General features: G+C 47.7%; 1 protein-coding gene across 3 annotated transcripts in view; it reads left to right on the top strand.

Moving 5' to 3' along the window:
* The window catches only part of LOC144113556 (kelch-like protein 17), a 76,956-nt gene extending 60,514 nt beyond the window's left edge, over positions 1-16,442 (top strand). Inside the window, exons 31-36 of one of the 3 annotated variants that reach the window (XM_077646692.1) lie at positions 1,617-1,950; positions 3,485-3,668; positions 3,761-3,989; positions 6,150-6,303; positions 15,866-16,013; positions 16,098-16,442. In XM_077646692.1, coding sequence (XP_077502818.1) covers positions 1,617-1,950; positions 3,485-3,668; positions 3,761-3,885 — 643 coding nt within the window. In that variant the 3' untranslated portion in view covers positions 3,886-3,989; positions 6,150-6,303; positions 15,866-16,013; positions 16,098-16,442. Of the gene's footprint in view, positions 1-1,616; positions 1,951-3,484; positions 3,669-3,760; positions 3,990-6,149; positions 6,402-15,865; positions 16,014-16,097 lie in introns of all 3 variants that reach the window. The other 2 variants (XM_077646691.1, XM_077646690.1) reach the window with 2 other exon arrangements.
* Positions 16,443-16,897: the final 455 nt, after the last annotated feature.

The following is a 16,897-nucleotide window of genomic DNA, read 5'->3' as shown; positions in this document are numbered from 1 at the left end:
GGGAAAAAAATAGCCTGGCTGCGTAATTTCAGTTTCCGAGCTTCACCGCTGCCCCGCGGCAACTTGAAATGTCGGCCCACGCATTCGCTGATAGTCCAATCCACGCTCCGCGCGGCTTATTTCTTTTTCCTTTTTAGAAACCGCCTCGCCGCTCCGACGGCACTGTGTGTTCCCCGGCCCCTTGCTTGCATTTGTGTTGTTCTTCCAGCACTCCAAAACGGGTGGCTCGTCACGGGCTTACAGGTGATAGCGCGATGGAGCTACCTGATAAAGCCTTAGTGCATCTTCAGAATTTTCGGCAGCATTTTTTTTTTCAGGGGGGGGTTGGGGGCAATTCAATAACAGGCCATCGGATGAACCGGGCATTTCTTCTGGTGCCTTGAACTCCGAATGAATGAGGTTTAATAGTCATCATGTTATTGTTTTGTTGGCAGTCTTGTCATTTTATGAATTTTGTATTGCGTGACCTCATTATAGTTTGGATACTTTTATGCTCTCTAATCAAGTAGTATACATTTCTGTGCACATCATGTTTTTTATATGGTACTGAGGCAGTCTTGTTTTGTTTATTTTAGTTGCAAAGACCATACACCATTTTGAAGACCATACACCATTTTGAAAAAAATAAGGGCAACAACGTTTGCTTGCTCATTATTTTCTGAAATTTTTTTTTTTGCGCTGAACAGATATTCGATATTCGAAGCCATTTTTTCTTCATATTCGTATTCGATTCGTATTTGAAAATTTCAATATTCTCACACCCCTACTAATTACTGAAGGCAGCATAGCTTCATCTTGTGGCGAATGGTCAGCATGAGTAGCTGGCATGCGTTCCTCATGGCTAGAAGCTCACTGTGGCGTACCAATCTCGATTCTGATCCCATTATTAACCCACCTCCCACCTATATTATGTGTGGTTTTCTGACTATTCACTGGGCACTAGCTTTCACGGCACTCTTGTTTTTTTTTTTTTTTTGTGCCTTAGCTGCAGAACCTCCATGTCGGTAAAACTTGAATGCCATAATTTTGAAAGCGCTGCGCAATTTCTTGAACGCGGATTTTCTGGCTGCCACCCAAGGCGACGTGGCACAGGGCGCATAGGGGAGAAGCGGCTACACGGGAATATGCAAATGCTGCATCAAGATCAACATCAGCCTCACTCCACCCACTCCAGGGGAAAGGCCTCTCCCATGTCTCTCGAATTAACCTATCCTTTGGCAGCTGCGGGGAACATATCCCTGCAGACTTCTTTATCTCATCTGCCCACCTAACTTTCTTCCGATCCCTGCATCGCTTGCCTTCTCTTTGTAACCAGTCCGCTACCTTTAACGATCGGCGCTTATCTTCCCTTCACGTTACATGCCCTGAACAAGCTCATTTTTAGCTCTTGATTTCGACTAAGGTGTCATTAACTCTATCATTATTCTTTTCATCGCTCGCTGCATTGCATATATGGACATTATCACATTATTGCTAACTCAGCAACTGCCATCTGTGAACACTGAATCTGAACGGCAGAGCCCAAGTGAAAACCGAACTTCTAGCGCACCTAGCTAATTCGTGTCTCGCCGAAAAACGCAAATGGACCATCATTTTTTGTCTCTTACCCACTGCAGACCACAAGATAATACACGAACTGGGTGGCCTGGACAACCTCTACGCCTTCGAGTCCGCCTTTTTTGCCCAGAATTCCTTGCCGATGCTCACGCAATGGTGACTGGGCACAAAAGTGACTACGTCGTGATCTTGGGCAACTGGTACCGGTCGGCAGACGATCTCGTCCTCCACTACGAGCTCAGACTGCAGACGCTACCGGAAGGTTGGGAAAGGCTTCGCGTCTCCAGCCAGGCGCAGTTGAAGAGTCTCATTGCCAGTGCCCCTGACGCTGGAATAGACAACTTGTTCATAGCCCCAGAGGCGTTGCGTCCCTTTGTCTCCAGTTGTCCGCAAGTAAGCAGCTATCGTTTCTGACATTCTTGGGCATTTTGTGAAATCAGAACCAAAAAGGAAATCAGGTTTATTCAGGATTGAGTTTTGGTTGCTGCTGAGAATGTCGCGCTAGCTGCGGCGCGTTGTTAAGTTCGAGAATACGGAGACATGGCACGACGCGATGATTGGGGGCTTTGCCGCTGTGCGTATACGTAGCAGTTCCTTTGTTGCATACTTTTGCAGTGTATTGGCTAGTTAGTTTGGTTTACTTCTTGTTATTGTAATCTACTAGTTGAAGAACTGACCATGCACAAACCAGGGTGTTAATTTTTTTATTTCCACTGGTTCTGAATCTAGATCAACACCCATTTATTATCATTCTTTAGGACAGAAGTGGACAGCTCCCGTAGAAGTGAGCGCTCAATAATACAAGTGATAAAGGAGGCAGAAATTAAACTACGCCAATCCTTCTCCACTCAGGCAGTCCAGTTTTGTTGAGAATTCTCTACACCATATCCTTATTTGAGGCGTCAGCATGTAAAGATAAATATATGCCACTAGAAAAACAATGAGTGGAGCATAACGGTGGGTCCCTGGCGTTGTCGATAAAACGCGAAGCCAAGTCGATGCGGCAATTGCTTCCTTACAGGGCTGTGTGCCATGTGTCGGGATTCGCACGAACTAAGGTTACTCCTCAGATTTATGGAGACGTAAATTTGTTTTCTGGGAAAATGAGACATCCGAGCAAAAATCATTAAATGTAGGTGATAATCCGCTTTCAGTGGTACTAATATATACTCGGTTTGGATTTTGTGTAGACACAGCGCCGCTGATGAAGTGGTTAGATGCTAAGCATTTGAGCAAATACACCTGCGATCCATATGGTTTAAATCTGGTTTGGAGTGAATTCTGTGGATGCGTCTACTTGATAAAATCAAGTTATATTGGCTGACCTTAACATAAGTGATTGAGTTTCGTACAGCAAAGTCCATTTACCTGCTTCGCAGAAATGCATTCCCTTTGTGCAGTCTGTTAGATTGCTGGACACGTTGGTTCCTCTTTCGCTGCCAAGCACTTTATAAATCGATTCTCATGTACCGACATGCCCAACGTTCTCGTAAAAAAATTTTTAAGATTGAAGAATAGTAAGAGACTGTTCTAGAAATATTGAAGGTAATGGTTCATTTTTCTTATGTGTAAGAGTAGAATGTTAACGTTTCCATCGATCACATCGAACAGTGAAGACTAGCATTGAAACTCAAAAGGGAACGCTTTTGCCTATAGCAAAAGCGGTAATAGGGAAGAAAAAAAATTTAAGAATGCCGACGGGTGGTCGGCGGATATATTGATTGTTATACTAGAATCTTATATGAAAAAGTTACGTTCATAAACTTTTCTCGTTTTAAAATGATTCTGTCCAGAATTGTTGCGTATTGTAGTGGAAGTTTGAGTTTGGACAGAGTGATGTTGAAAAAAGGCAGGATAAATTATGTGTGAGTAAACACTGATAATGCTGATGATGGGTGCTAAGATGCTTCCATTTCTGTAATGCCAGCTACTGCAACGGTGGCGCCTACAACTGATGCGGCGAGAGTTCCTGCTATTCAAAGTGGGTGAGGAGCCACTGCTCCGCACGAGCGAGGAGGGCAAGGAGCTGCTAATCGAAGCCATGCGCTACCACCTGATGCCCGAGTGGCGCGCCGCCATGGCGGGGCCACGCACCTCGACTAAGCAGCTGGGTAATGAATCGCTCCGATATTTTGCTGAGAACGAGGTCATATTACAACCAGCTCACGTTTAGCGTGTTTTCTCACCATGATGTTTCCTGCAGCTCCGAGATGCAGACACCCATGCACGACCTTCTGGAGCCTGATGATCCACTGCTTAACGCATGGTGTGGACCAGACGTCCCTGTTTGCTGACATCGCCAAGCATATTCCTGGGCTTGAGTTTTGATAGTCTTCGTGGTAGGAAGACCAGTGATGTGGAAGACCAGCGAAGTAACGCCAAGCGTCATGGACCGCGCAAGCAAGCTGTTCTCGGGTGTGCTACGTCTGGAGGTAAGCCAGTCTCCCAATGTTAGCCCTGCTATTATAGTGTTGGCATTAAACAAAGTGTACACTAAGGGGGTAATTACTCTTAGCACCACCCGTGCTCAGCCGTTGAAATCGTTGATGCAGACGGACCGGCCCTGCCATCTGCTAGGGTTTCAGGTTAGCTGAGATGGTAGACTGCCTGCCGTGGACAGGAGGTGGATCTGGGTTCGATCTTCGCGACAGGACGAATTTCTTCAACTACGAAGTTTCGGAAAAAACTGTTTAGCTTCCTTTTGTAGCTGTATGGTGGCGCACGGCTGGATACTAGTATGTTATTGCTTGGGGATTGCCGTATGCAATCAATTAAACTTTAAAGTTCGGGCTTGGCCTCAGTTCCAGTTCTTTCATTTGTTTTCTCTCGACTTGCAACCCGTGAGAGAACGACCGTCTCACTCAGCCCCCTGCGGGAGTAAAACAGTAAACCAGCGAGTTGAGCTAGTTGGTGAATGGTCACTGACTGCAAGAACGCCTACGGGAACGGAGCTCTTGCCTTTGGTAACACAGTTTCAGCCCCTAAGCTGAGCGCCAGCGCTGGTTAGGGCAACCGCAGGCTTCCCCACGTCCTCCCCAAATCCGGCTACAGAATTACGTCACTGTGACAAGGAGATAGAGCTGCAGCGAACAAGGACGGGGTCCTTATGGAGCGGCAGCTCCTCTCTCTGAGCTGAGACTTTCAAGTGAACAAGGTTTCACTTTGACCTTGAGCCAGGCCTCACACGCCTGACGTCATACCACGTGACTGGCCACAGCTGGAGTCGAGCTCCGCTGCGCTGCTCAACGCTGCGCCGACCCTCCGCCATACCACGCGACATCACCACTTGATTGGCCGTATATGGCACGCGGCTCGTTGCGCTCACTTCAGTCAGAGCCATTGGGCCTTGACTGGGTGGAGTGATGGAGCCCGGTCTTTCGCTCGCCACATTAGCTATAACTGAGTTAAAGCTCAGCTATTTTATTTCGATTCTTTCGGGGGCGCTACGAGTCGCTTACGACGGGTTCAATAGATTTCAGCTGATAATGATAACTCTCCAAGATTAGGCCAGATTAGGCGAAACAAAACGTTTGGGCTGACGAGGCATTTGGTGTGCAGGTTCGTCAATGCCCTCCCAAGAAAGTCAGAGATCGAACAAAGAACATATAGACTAATCAAGCATCGCTGCGGCCTACATATATATTAACCTCCAGAACCCTCTTACGCTACGTATGTCACCAAGGCTGCCAGATTCGAGTTTTGCAGCCTCGAATCTGGCAGCCTTGATGCCATAGGTTGCATAAGTGTTCTCGCACGGCTTCCGCCCTCAGCGTTCGATCACATTCCTACGTGGCACTCGTGGTAATGCAGGATGTACTACGTACGCCGCTATGGATGTGTGGGGCAATGGTGAACACTCTCAAGGTTAGGTTACACTACACATAAATACCCTCAAAAGCAGAAGATAGGACAGCTGTCGCCGTAGTTCAGGTAGTAGAGTACCGGACGCGAAATTTGTAGGTCGTGGGTTCGGATTCCACCGGCGGCATGTGCTTTTTTCTTCTGCTTTTAATATTCTCCCATTCATGAAAAACTACAAAAAAAAAGAGATCCCCTCTGCTCCTTGGTCACGGCGGCGGTTGCTTCTCTTGTCTGCTGTGTGTGTGTGCGTGTGCACGAGTGCGTGCGTGCGTAAACCGAATATCTCATATGCTTAAAACGAATTCCTGCTCTAAATGGTGTGCTGCCGTTACAGGACAGCATGCTGTGCTCCTCTGTAGTAGTATTGTAGCCACGACCATAATATGGTGGCCTTTTCTGGTTACAAGTATGAGCTATCCCATTGTTGTTTTTAATATATGTAACCTTACTGCTGTTTACAAAACTACAAAACGCACTTCTCTGCAATCACCTTTCAGCCCCTTAAGTCCACATAACCTTCAAGTGCCTTGTTTATTTGAGTTTACGACGACATCAACCACATCCACACTGCGGCAAAAGCTGCGGATGAGCGATGCCACGTAGAATAATCAGCGGATTCTTAATACCTGGTCTAGCTACCAACGGTACCCAACTGCTGGTGCACATATTTGGCATCTCACCTAACTACGCAAGCCGACCATCATTTTTTTTTTTTGTCTTACCCACTGCAGACTTCAAGATGATGCACGAACTGGGTGGCCTGGACAAGTTCGGCGGCCTCAAGGACGAAATACTCATAAGTTCCCCAAGCCGTGGCAATGGTGCATCTCAGCTGTCCTCGTCTCTGCACTTGCCAAGAGGCCTTGACCTTGAAGATCACAGGCAGTATGCGAGCACTACAGCCGAGAGTTTTGTCTCACGATCTTGTCGACCTTCTCTGCGTCACTCTGCTGAATGCCGGATTTCAGTGCATGGTGCGTAAGGTGAGCACCGGAAGATGTGCTAGTGCTGAACTCTAATTACTAGGGGTGTGCGAATATTCGAAATTTTGAATACGAATCTAATATGTTTGATGTTCTATTCGTATTCGAAAATTGATATTCGTGAATTTCCGAATATTCGAAAATTCTCGGATACTCACCAGAGATCGGATACTGCGCATACTTTCATAAATTTGACCGTGGCAAAACCACAATATCTGGGAAAATTAGCCGATAATCGAGTTAAAAGCTCCAGGAAAACAATACAGGGGTCCTATCCGCTTCCTTCTCCGCCGTTTATCACGTGGACCGACCGCCTCCCGACGCAGCAAGGCTTGACCTCGTGAGGATTTCCCCAAGTGGGCTTTCCCACATATCACCCATTCTGCGAACATGATGGCCGACGGCCCGCTTCGAGCAATCGCAACGCGTTTTAATCCTTCGGTAATACGTTACACATTTAATGCCCGCATCCAAAGAATGCGTCCTGTCGCCTTCATATCTCTCCAAGCGTGACTTCCGCCATCTCGTTTTGTAAACTACGCTATGCGGGAAAGCCTACTTCCGGAATGCAGCGGGAGCCTCCTGAAGGGGCGCGTCGAGTAGTTGCATACTAATCCCACAGAGTTGTGAAAAACATTCGTATCATGCAAAGTGAATAAAACCTGTATGCATAAGCATCAGAAGTTAGGCTCGAATCGAAGATTGATTCGAATCAAGAAAAAGATCCAAGTTTAGAATCGAATATCAAATAGTAACAAACTTATTTAAACATGTGCTGAAGTGCTTGTAATTTATAAGCTCTCATTTAAAAAACAACTGTTGCACATGATCCGGCAACAGCTTTTCTCGCCTGTTGGTGAGAATGTTGCCAGCTGTAGGAAATAGTTTTTCACTTGGAACTTGCGTTGCTGGTATAGCCAGGTATTTCATGGCCATTCTGCAAAGTCCGGGAAAGTTCTGCTTGCCTGTTTTTCTCCAGTATGCAAAAGGGCCTACATCCCTGCTTAATAATAATTGGTTTTGGGGGGAAAGGAAATGGCGCAGTATCTGTCTCATATATCGTTGGACACCTGAACCGCGCCGTAAGGGAAGGGTAAAGGAGGGAGTGAATGAAGAAAGGAAGAGAGAGGTGCCATAGTGGAGGGCTCCGGAATAATTTCGACCACCTGGGGATCTTTAACGTGCACTGACATCGCACAGCACACGAGCGCCTTAGCGTTTTTCCTCCATAAAAACGCAGCCGCCGCGGTCGGGTTCGAACCCGGGTACTCCGGATCAGTAGTCGAGCGCCCTAACCACTGAGCCACTGCGGCGGGGCAACATCCCTGCTGCAAATTGGCTCTTGAAGGTACCGCCGAAATTCATCAGTGTTACCTGGTTCACGGTTGTGCCTTTTCCCAGATGACGTTGCAAGTTTGTCGTTATTGTCCCATATGCTGGCACTATGCTGCTTTTGTGCTATAGATGTTGAGCGCTCAGCACAGTCACTGGGTGGTGGTGTTGACGAGCTCTGCAGCTCACTCCATGCAAGTTCCCGAAGCATTGTTTCTTGTAATGCTTCAGTACAGAAGATGTTTTTGCATCTTGGGTCACATGCCGTTGCCATGATGTACTATCGCGATTGAAAGTTTACGGGGTGCGAGTGTACGGAAGAAAGTTTATTTCGGAGGATTCACGTAATCCAGTGGCATGAAATGCCACTAGGTATAAAGGGGCATGCACGCTCTATCCGTTGTAACCAAGCCTGGCTACTGGGTAGAGAGGTTGAGCTACAGTAAACTTCTTTACAAGAACACATGTCCCACAATATTTTGATCGTGATACAGTAAAAGCTCGTTAATTCGACACTGACGGGACCGCGAAAAATTGTCGAATTAACCGAATGTCGAAATATCGAATGAACCACAAAAAAAAAACATGAAATTTGCCCCAGCATGACATACCTTTATTTGGCAAAGAAGTTTATCGTCGTCTGCTTTTTCGGGCGAATTTGAGCAGCTACAATAGCTCTAACAGCTGCCAGATGCTCCGCGGCACGCGAACCATCCGGAATTTGTTCACAGAAGTCTTCCAGCACGGACAAGGCTTCTGCGGCTTCTTTCACCGTGCGCTTCGGCGTTTGGGGCAGGTGCTCACAAAACGTCATCTTCCGACGAATCGTCGTTGTCAGCGCCTGTCACTTCTTGGATGATTTCGTCCTCGGTCAGCTGACCGGCAATGGCGACACCATCATCGATGGACACGTAATCCGCGAGCCGCACGGCAGGAGGCAAAACGCTGTCGAAACAGCTGTCGTCTTCTGTGGTTGCGTCAGCTGCTTCTGTCGGCAGTTCCCCCACACCGCAGTACAAAACCGCTGTGCCGAAAGCAGTTCGCAATAACTGCTGTAGGCATGTTGGCCCATTCGTGCGCCAGAATGTTCAAAGCGCTGAGGAGCGTAAGGTCGTACTTCTTCCCAGCTTCCATACAGAGAAGCATGCGCTGCAATACATGCTTTCTGTACTTGCATTTTATATGCTGGATTATGCCCTGGTCCATGGGCTGAAGGGCTGCGGTTGTATTCGGCGGGAGGAACACAAGCTTAATCCATTCCAGGCCCGACACCTTGCAGTGAGCACTGCAATTGTCCACAACCATGAGGACCTTCCGTTTCTCAGCTCGAAAACGCCGATCCATTTGATGAAGCCAGGACTGAAATATGCTGGACGTCATCCAAGCCTTCCTGTTGGCTTGGTATTCAACCGGAAGGCGCCGCGCGTTCTTGAAGCACCTCGGCTTCTGAGCCTTTCCGATCGCTAGGAGAGGCAGACGCTCTGTTCCCGTCATGTTGGAGGCAAGTAGCACAGTGACCCTTTCTTTGCTTCTTTTCGCTGCTGTGCAGGGGTCACCTTTAAAGGTGATCGTCTTATCCGGGAGTGCTTTAAAGAAAAGCGCTGTTTCGTCGGCGTTAAATATATTCGGAGCGTCGTACGCAGCTAGGTGTTCACGAAGCCCGGTGATCCGCCACTCCTCTATCCTGTCTTCGTCCACGGATGCTCTTTCGCCACACACACTCTTAAAAGTCAGATTGTGACGGCTTCTGAAGCGAGCAAGCCAACCTTCAGAAGCTTTGAACTCTTCAAGGTTCATTTTTGTGGCGAACCTTTCAGCCTGGGCACAAATTAATGGCCCACTCACAGGGAGGTAGGCCTCACGTGCGTTTCTAATCCATCGCATTACGGCTTCTTCGAGTTCCGGGTGGGCCGCAGTCCGCAGTCGTTTCCTTTTGTCACCGTAGGCTTCACTGTCAAACGCCTCCATAATGCTGTTTTCATTCTTCACGTAAGTGGCCAAGGTGGTTCTTTTAACATCATACTTGACCATCACGTCAGAGCGTGAAACACCATCCTTCAGCACCTTCAATATTTCCACTTTCGTGGCTAGGTCCTTCGCCTGGTTGTACTTCGGCCGCTTTGCCGGTGTCGCCATAGGAGCAAGACGCGATGGCGAGGCGCGCAGGCACGGTGCGCTACGCACTCAAAAACAGCACAGTAAACACGCTGGCAAAGCACGCAATATCCAGAAAAGGCATGTTAGGGTTCAATAACCGCGATTGTAGCAGCAAGAAACACGGGGCAACGACGACACACGCCAAAACGAGACTTGCTGAAGATAGGGTTAACACGACGACTGAGCACGACTGCAAGAGGCAACGAAGCACAAAGAAAGACACCGGGCACTTCGGCCACTGCTAACCTTGCTTCTCTCGCCCTCTCTCGCACTGCTGTTGACGATGACCGTACGGATGGCCTACGCTACATTCTTTTTTTCCAACTTTACAGTAGCGCCGCTCTTGGCGGGCCGTGGAACTAGGTCGAATTAACCGATGGGCGGTAAAATTTGTCCGAATTAACGAGAGTTTTGCCCCATAGACTTTTGTATATAATTGTAGGGACCATGCGTGCAGGTCGAATTATCCGATTGTCCGAATTAACGGGGGTTGAATTAACGAGCTTTCACTGTAGTACTCTTTTTGCTCATTGTGGCTAGGAAATCTTGCCTTCGCACTTTTCTGCAAGTTTTCCGCGAACAGTGACTTGTCGACATCCGCTGCAGCACAGTCATTCAGCACTATGTGCGTTCCGTAAAGAATCACTGTAGTGGTATCACCGAAGACAAGGTCGCATACTTTCTGTCTACTCAGGTCTCTTGATGCAATTGGCTGAAGGGCCTTGAACAGTCCAGCTACTGTTTCCCATTCCTGTGGTGTCAGGTTGGGTACCACTGTCTCAGAGGTAGCGAGTTCAAGGCAAACTGCCTTTTTAAGCTGAAAGAGACATGATAGCATGTCATGCTCGCTATTCCACCTGGTGTCTACATTCTGGATGAGCTCCAGGGGGGGTAGCTCCAGCCACCGCTGGCAGTCATTTAGTCTTGCTGCAGCTTGGGCACTGTGTTTGTAATGGCGCACTATTGCACGGCATTTTAGAATGGCGGGCACTCCTGCAGTTTATTCCTTGGCACCCTTGCAGGCAATTGCAGTGTATGGCCCAAACGCTGCATGGGGGTACACTCAAAGTCCCGAAGAGCTGCGCGGAAATTTCGAGCATTGTCCATCACAATGCTCGAAATTTCCAAAATAGGTACCTCTTGCAGTGGCAGATCCCATTCACATGTCATTGCTTCCAGGTGTGCTAAGATGTTGCATGCAGTGTGATTGTCAATTACATGCTGGTTGCCCAGTGTAAACGCCTGGATTTCGAAGTTTGAGGTCAAGTAATGGCACGCGAGACTAATGTAGCTCTGGTTTGACCTCGATGTCCACATGTCACTGGTGAACGACAAAGACTGTACGCCTTCCTGCAGGTCGGCGTGAATTCGGCGCTTGACAGCACTTAGTGTCCCGGTACAAGTCGGGGATGATTGTTGATTGTTCTTGAAAAAGTTGTCCGCGAGGGGATCTTGTACAGTGGCTTCTCGTCACGCATTAACTCCTCGAACCCTCGGCTTTCGACCACGGCCGGTCTCGAGGGAGGCGCGCGCTCTTTTATATGGCCTTTGCATTCGCCGTGGAAGCAATGTGTTTTTTTTTCTCCGGGAGTTATGCCGCCCGCCACCACTAGAGGTGCGACGATCCTACCACTGGCTCCACGCCTGCATCTATGGCAGCTCGCTGTAGCCCGCTGGTTCAATGTGAGCGCAGCACCGAAATCAAAGGAAACTAAATGCTGATTCTTAAGCTGAGTATCTTCAATACAGTCCACATGTGCACAGATTCTTCATCACAAACTTGGCTCGAAAACATTTAGAATGAGGAATCACTCTCCCATTCCTCAGACTGTGTCGAGCATTTGTGATCTTAAATCCAGAAGGAAATTCTCTGATCACTTTCTCTCGTATGTCTCATGGTCAGTGATTAAATGACGAGTTAATTCTAAGGGGAAGAGAACGGAAATTTTGTGCTCGTCCCATAGAAATGTACTACATTTGTTGCACTTACACCCTCTCCCCCTGTTCCCGTTGGCGACTACCTCGTTGCGCCTAGTACCGATCTCCTGCTGACCCGCAACGTTGCTCTGCCTTATATCATCGCCTCGGTCAAGGCGAATACACTGTCTCTGCTGTTCGTCAACTTCGGCTTCTCTCCTCAAGTTCTACCATCCGGCATTTGCGTTGCTACGATCTCCTCCCTCACACTGTGTGAAGTCGCTACATTTGACACCACCCCTTCTCAAGATCACGCAGGTCATCCCCAGCCTACCTCTTTTTCTACATACGCCTTTGCGACCATGATGCCCTCCGACCTACGTCCCGCCCAAAACTGCACTGGGCCAAGCTCTCTTTGTGCCGCACCACATCGACGCCGGGGATGCCTCTTCTATCCGTCGTCGACCATACAGGAGTCTCCCATGCTGAGCGCAAGGTCATTAACGTGCTGAGGTTACAAAGATGCTTGATAAGAACATTATCGAACCCTCCTACAGCCACTGGGCCTCGCCAGTCATCCTTGTGAAGAAAATGGATGGCTTATGGTGTTTTTGTGTTGACTATCGCCACCTGAACAAGATAGCCAAAAAGGATGTATAACCCCCTCCCATGCATCGATGACACCCTTGATTGCCTCTACGGTGCCAAATTCTCCCCCTCCATAGACCTTCGCTTCGGCTATTCGCAGATAGCAGTGGATGGCCAGGACCCTGAGAACACCGCTTTTCTGACGCCTGATGGGCTGTATCAGTTCAGAGATACGCCTTTGGCTTATGCAATGCGCCGACCACCTTCGAGCATACGATGGACACCCTTCTGCATGGATTAAAATGGTCCACGTGCCTCTGCTATCTCGACAATGTCATTGTCTTCTCCCCCAGCTTTTCCTCTCACCTCGATGACCTTTCCAAGATTCTTCAACATTTCCGTCATGCCGGCCTGCAGCTCAACTCCTCCAAATGCCGTTTCTCGCGTCGTCAGATCACAATCTGCTCACCCTGATCCAGCTAAGATCCGAGCTGTGAAAGACTTACCGGTGCTGCTTTCCTGCAACAATGTATGCAGCTTCTTGGGGCTAGGCTCCTACTTCCGCCGATTTGTGCCCGGCTTTGCTGATATCGCCCACACCCTCAGGGATGTGCTAAAAAAGGACGACTTTCACCTGGGGACACCTACAAGAAAACGCCTTTGCCGCTTTAAGCTCGAAGCTCACCACCTCGCCCATCTTGGCACACTTCGATGTGGCCGCTCCCACTGATGTCCGCACTGACGCCAGCGGTCATGGAATCGGCGCTGTCCTTTCTCAACGGCAATATGGGGCTGACCGTGCCATTGCCTACGCCAGCTGCCACCTCTCTACATCAGAGCACAATTACTCCATCACGGAACGCGAGTGCTTGGCCCTCGTGTGGGCCCTTGGAAACCCTCGTGTGGGCCACTGGAAAATTTCGCCTGTTTTATGCGGCCGCCCTTTTACGGTTGTCACAGACCACCATGCGCTCTGCTGGCTCTCCTCACTGAAAGATCCTACTGGCTGGCTAGATCGCTGGGCTTTACGTCTACAAGACTACGACTACACCGTGGTCTATAAGTCCGGTCAGTTACACATCGATGTAGATTGCCTCTCCCGATATCCCGTTGACTCGTCTGACCATCATGGCAGTGGCTGTGCATATCATTCTGCACACTCGTTCAGGCCTGCCGGAAGACTAACTACAGAGGCTAATAGACTATAAGGGTATATTGTGTTGACGTCTGTGCTCGAAGCATATATTCGGCTATACACAGTCCGGCTAACGGAGAGAGCGCGCAAACATTAATCCGTTGTTTCAGATTTCTCCTGTGTCAAAGGGGCTGACTACGCAGCGTTTGCTTAGAGCACAAGAGGTGGAATATATAAAGGCTTGACGGTTACCACGGTTACCACTGACGCAGGCCGAACTAGGAGCGCGCGCGCGTTCTTCCATGTGAACGGCGGTCAGAGCGGGGGAGGGGTGGGCCAGTGGCTTGCACAACCCAAGAAGCGCTGGCACTCTACAAATTTCTCCCCTCCCCCCCCACCCGCCATGATAGAGCTAGGGTCAGAAGGTCGCTACGCAGCATCTTGGCGCACTGCCAAAAAATGAGTTGTGGAAACACTCCATTGCGAAGGCCATAAGTGCGCTTCCCTCGAGACCAGCCGCATTTCAACAGTGGTCTGGCTGCAGGTCTAGTGCCAGCATCCGAGCAATCCGCGTCATGATTTGTCTTCGGAGCTGTGCCAATTCCTTGGTCGTGTCAAACTTACATTTCATAGAAGGCTGCGATGCGCTGCCAAAACTTGTTCACTTCTCACTTGCCACCAAAAACTCTCTGTGCAAAGCGTAATGTTTGTTCCCCAGGTGGTTTGCCAGCGGTGTCGTTGTGCCCAATGGCGTCCCAAGTTTGTCGTTGCACATGTTGCATGTCGATTCCTGCGAATTATACTTGACGAAATGTTTCCAGATCGCACTTTTCGTGCGATCAGCCATGTTGCTGAGACAGGCACTGCATACAGATACAATCCTATTGCGCCTTTGGTCCACTGAGCTGAACTAGACAGCGCAGAGACGCGGAAAACAGAACTATAGAGACACGGAACTGTGAAGCGCTGACAGCGCAGCGGTGTGGGTGCGCGTACAACCGGGATTAGAAAACTTCTTGCACTTGACAGGTGGCGCTGCGTGCATTCATCACCACCACCTGTTTTGTTCAGTTTAGTGCTGTTGTTTTCTAGTTGTGGCATGCTGCTCTCTTCTGAAAACTAAACATTTCTACATAACTGCCTGTCTTATGAATGAATCTTTATTGGAGTAGGATGGCTTGTGAACAAAATGGTGAATAGAAGTAGATGCTCTTATCGTAGTCTCTAATAGTGACCTCACAGGCCGGCGTATTGGCGTTCACCACAAAATTTCACAGGAAAACTAGTTTCACGCGTGTCAACAGCAGAATAAATGAAGTCTTAAAGTCTTTAAAGGTGCACACCTACCGTGGCTTGTGTTCTGCTGTGGTTGCTGTCGCTCCTGCTCCGCTAGCGACGTTCCGGCCGCATGAAGTGGATTTTTTTTGCAGCTGTTCATGATTCGGTTGCGTCACGAGTGCTGTCAGGTTTGTGCTATTGAGAATTTATTTCCGCCTGCTGTGTGGCGGCTGTAGATTTAAAATGTGCGTTGCACGATTAGAAAACCAATGACTGCACTGGAGAATTGGGAGGAGGAGGAATGGCAGATCTTGCACCGGCACGGTCACCCGAATACCATTCGGCCACCTGAATTTTAGATATTCGATTCGCGAATCGAATAATTTGAACATTTGCTATTTGATTCAAATTTGAGTATTTGCACACCCCTATCAGAAATGCATTTATGCCGATCTTATGGCTGTTTTGGGTTTATTTACAGCCATGCCACTGCTCACTACTCGTGCGTACTGTGTAACTGGCGATCATGGCATCAGCGATATTCATTTAAAGCTCAAGTCTGCGATATTGGTGTCACAGCTCATGTAATCACGTCATATGTAGTGGCATGGAGTGTGTTTGAAACATCTGAAATTCTGCACGTTGTACTACCTTTTAACTCTGGCCAGGGAATTTTACACATTGTACCATCCCGAAAATTGTATCTGCTGTGATCGTATCATAGAGATTCTACAGTAGTTGGCTTAAATCCACCAACTTTCCTTTATTTGGCTTCATTCCAGTGTATGTGGGTTAAACCTAGAGTGCATGATTGTCTGATGTGTTTGCAAACTCATTTTTCTAGTTTAATTTCATATACTTGTTGCTCCATTTTAAAGTTGCAAGATCATATGAAGAGAAATGTAAAACAGTGAAAGTGAATGAAGTATGCGGTATGAACACCTTGGTGTAAAACAGTGCTATTAAACAAGTGTTGCGGTTTTCGGGCTTTCCTGCTATAGGTAGTAGGTTTTTGTTGGTGGGATTTGCTTTGATAGCATTCTGTTCTCACTCCCAGATCGACATTCCAATGCTTCCGAGGACATGAAGCGTGAACAGGAAAAAAAATTCAAAGAGCTTGGCGAGGCCTACAACATTTCTGACCCCAAGAAGCGAATGCGTTGATGAAGGGAGAGACTTGGATGAGACGGAAGGCTGTTCTTCAGGTATGGTGAAGAAGCTTTTGTAGGCAGTGTTGAGAGGTATACTAGTTGTACATTTGGTAATAACTGCTTTTTTCACTTTCACAGGCCCCAACCCCCATGTTTTCCGGACATTCTTTTTTGAGACACCTGGATTCTCCTTCTCGACAAATGCCAATTCTTTTCAACATAACTCAGGATTTGTTGGATTCCCTGGAGGTTTCAACTTTCAGTTCCGATAAACACTGGCAGAAAAGTGTATCATATTTGTTATTGTTAAATCATGTTCAGGAAGAACCTGCTGCATTATTTTGCGTTCATTCTCAAAAAACAAGACTGGCACATGCCCGTGTTTTTGAAGATTCCTATTGTTTGGATCATGCTGCAGAAGCAGTTTTCATAAAAGCAGTCTCTTGTCTGAGGTTTTTCTGCATTAAAGGTACTGTTTGTGTATGGTGTGTAATGTTCTTTTCATGGCTTTGGCTGTTATTCATGAATTCAGTTTATTTAGCATTTCAGAAACAAATTGCAGAAACAAATGCATGGGTAAGAACAAAAATCTGATACAGGAGCAGGATGACAAGGTTCTTACCTTGTCTCCTGGGAACTGATCCTTCATGCCTACAGTAAAGGTAAAGCTGTAAATGGAACAATTTTGCAGTAAGGAACATACAGTGAGAATAACATTATACAATACAAAGCAACATGGATAAAAAATACTATATATAATGCGATGGAATGCAAAGGTTATAAAATAGAAAGCGATAAGGATTAGAAAAAAAGATGCCTTCAGAAATTGATGAAATTGACACGTAAAAGTTATAAATGGCCATAAAACCATAAAAAGACCCATGGCCGAGAGTAATTGCTGATGACGTACACTTTCAAGAGCATGTAAAACACCAAAT

Source organism: Amblyomma americanum, chromosome 1, assembly GCF_052857255.1.
Source record: "Amblyomma americanum isolate KBUSLIRL-KWMA chromosome 1, ASM5285725v1, whole genome shotgun sequence".
Classification (NCBI taxonomy): domain Eukaryota; kingdom Metazoa; phylum Arthropoda; class Arachnida; order Ixodida; family Ixodidae; genus Amblyomma; species Amblyomma americanum.
Note: the sequence above shows the minus strand (reverse complement) of the source record. Positions and strands in the feature narration are given on the sequence as shown.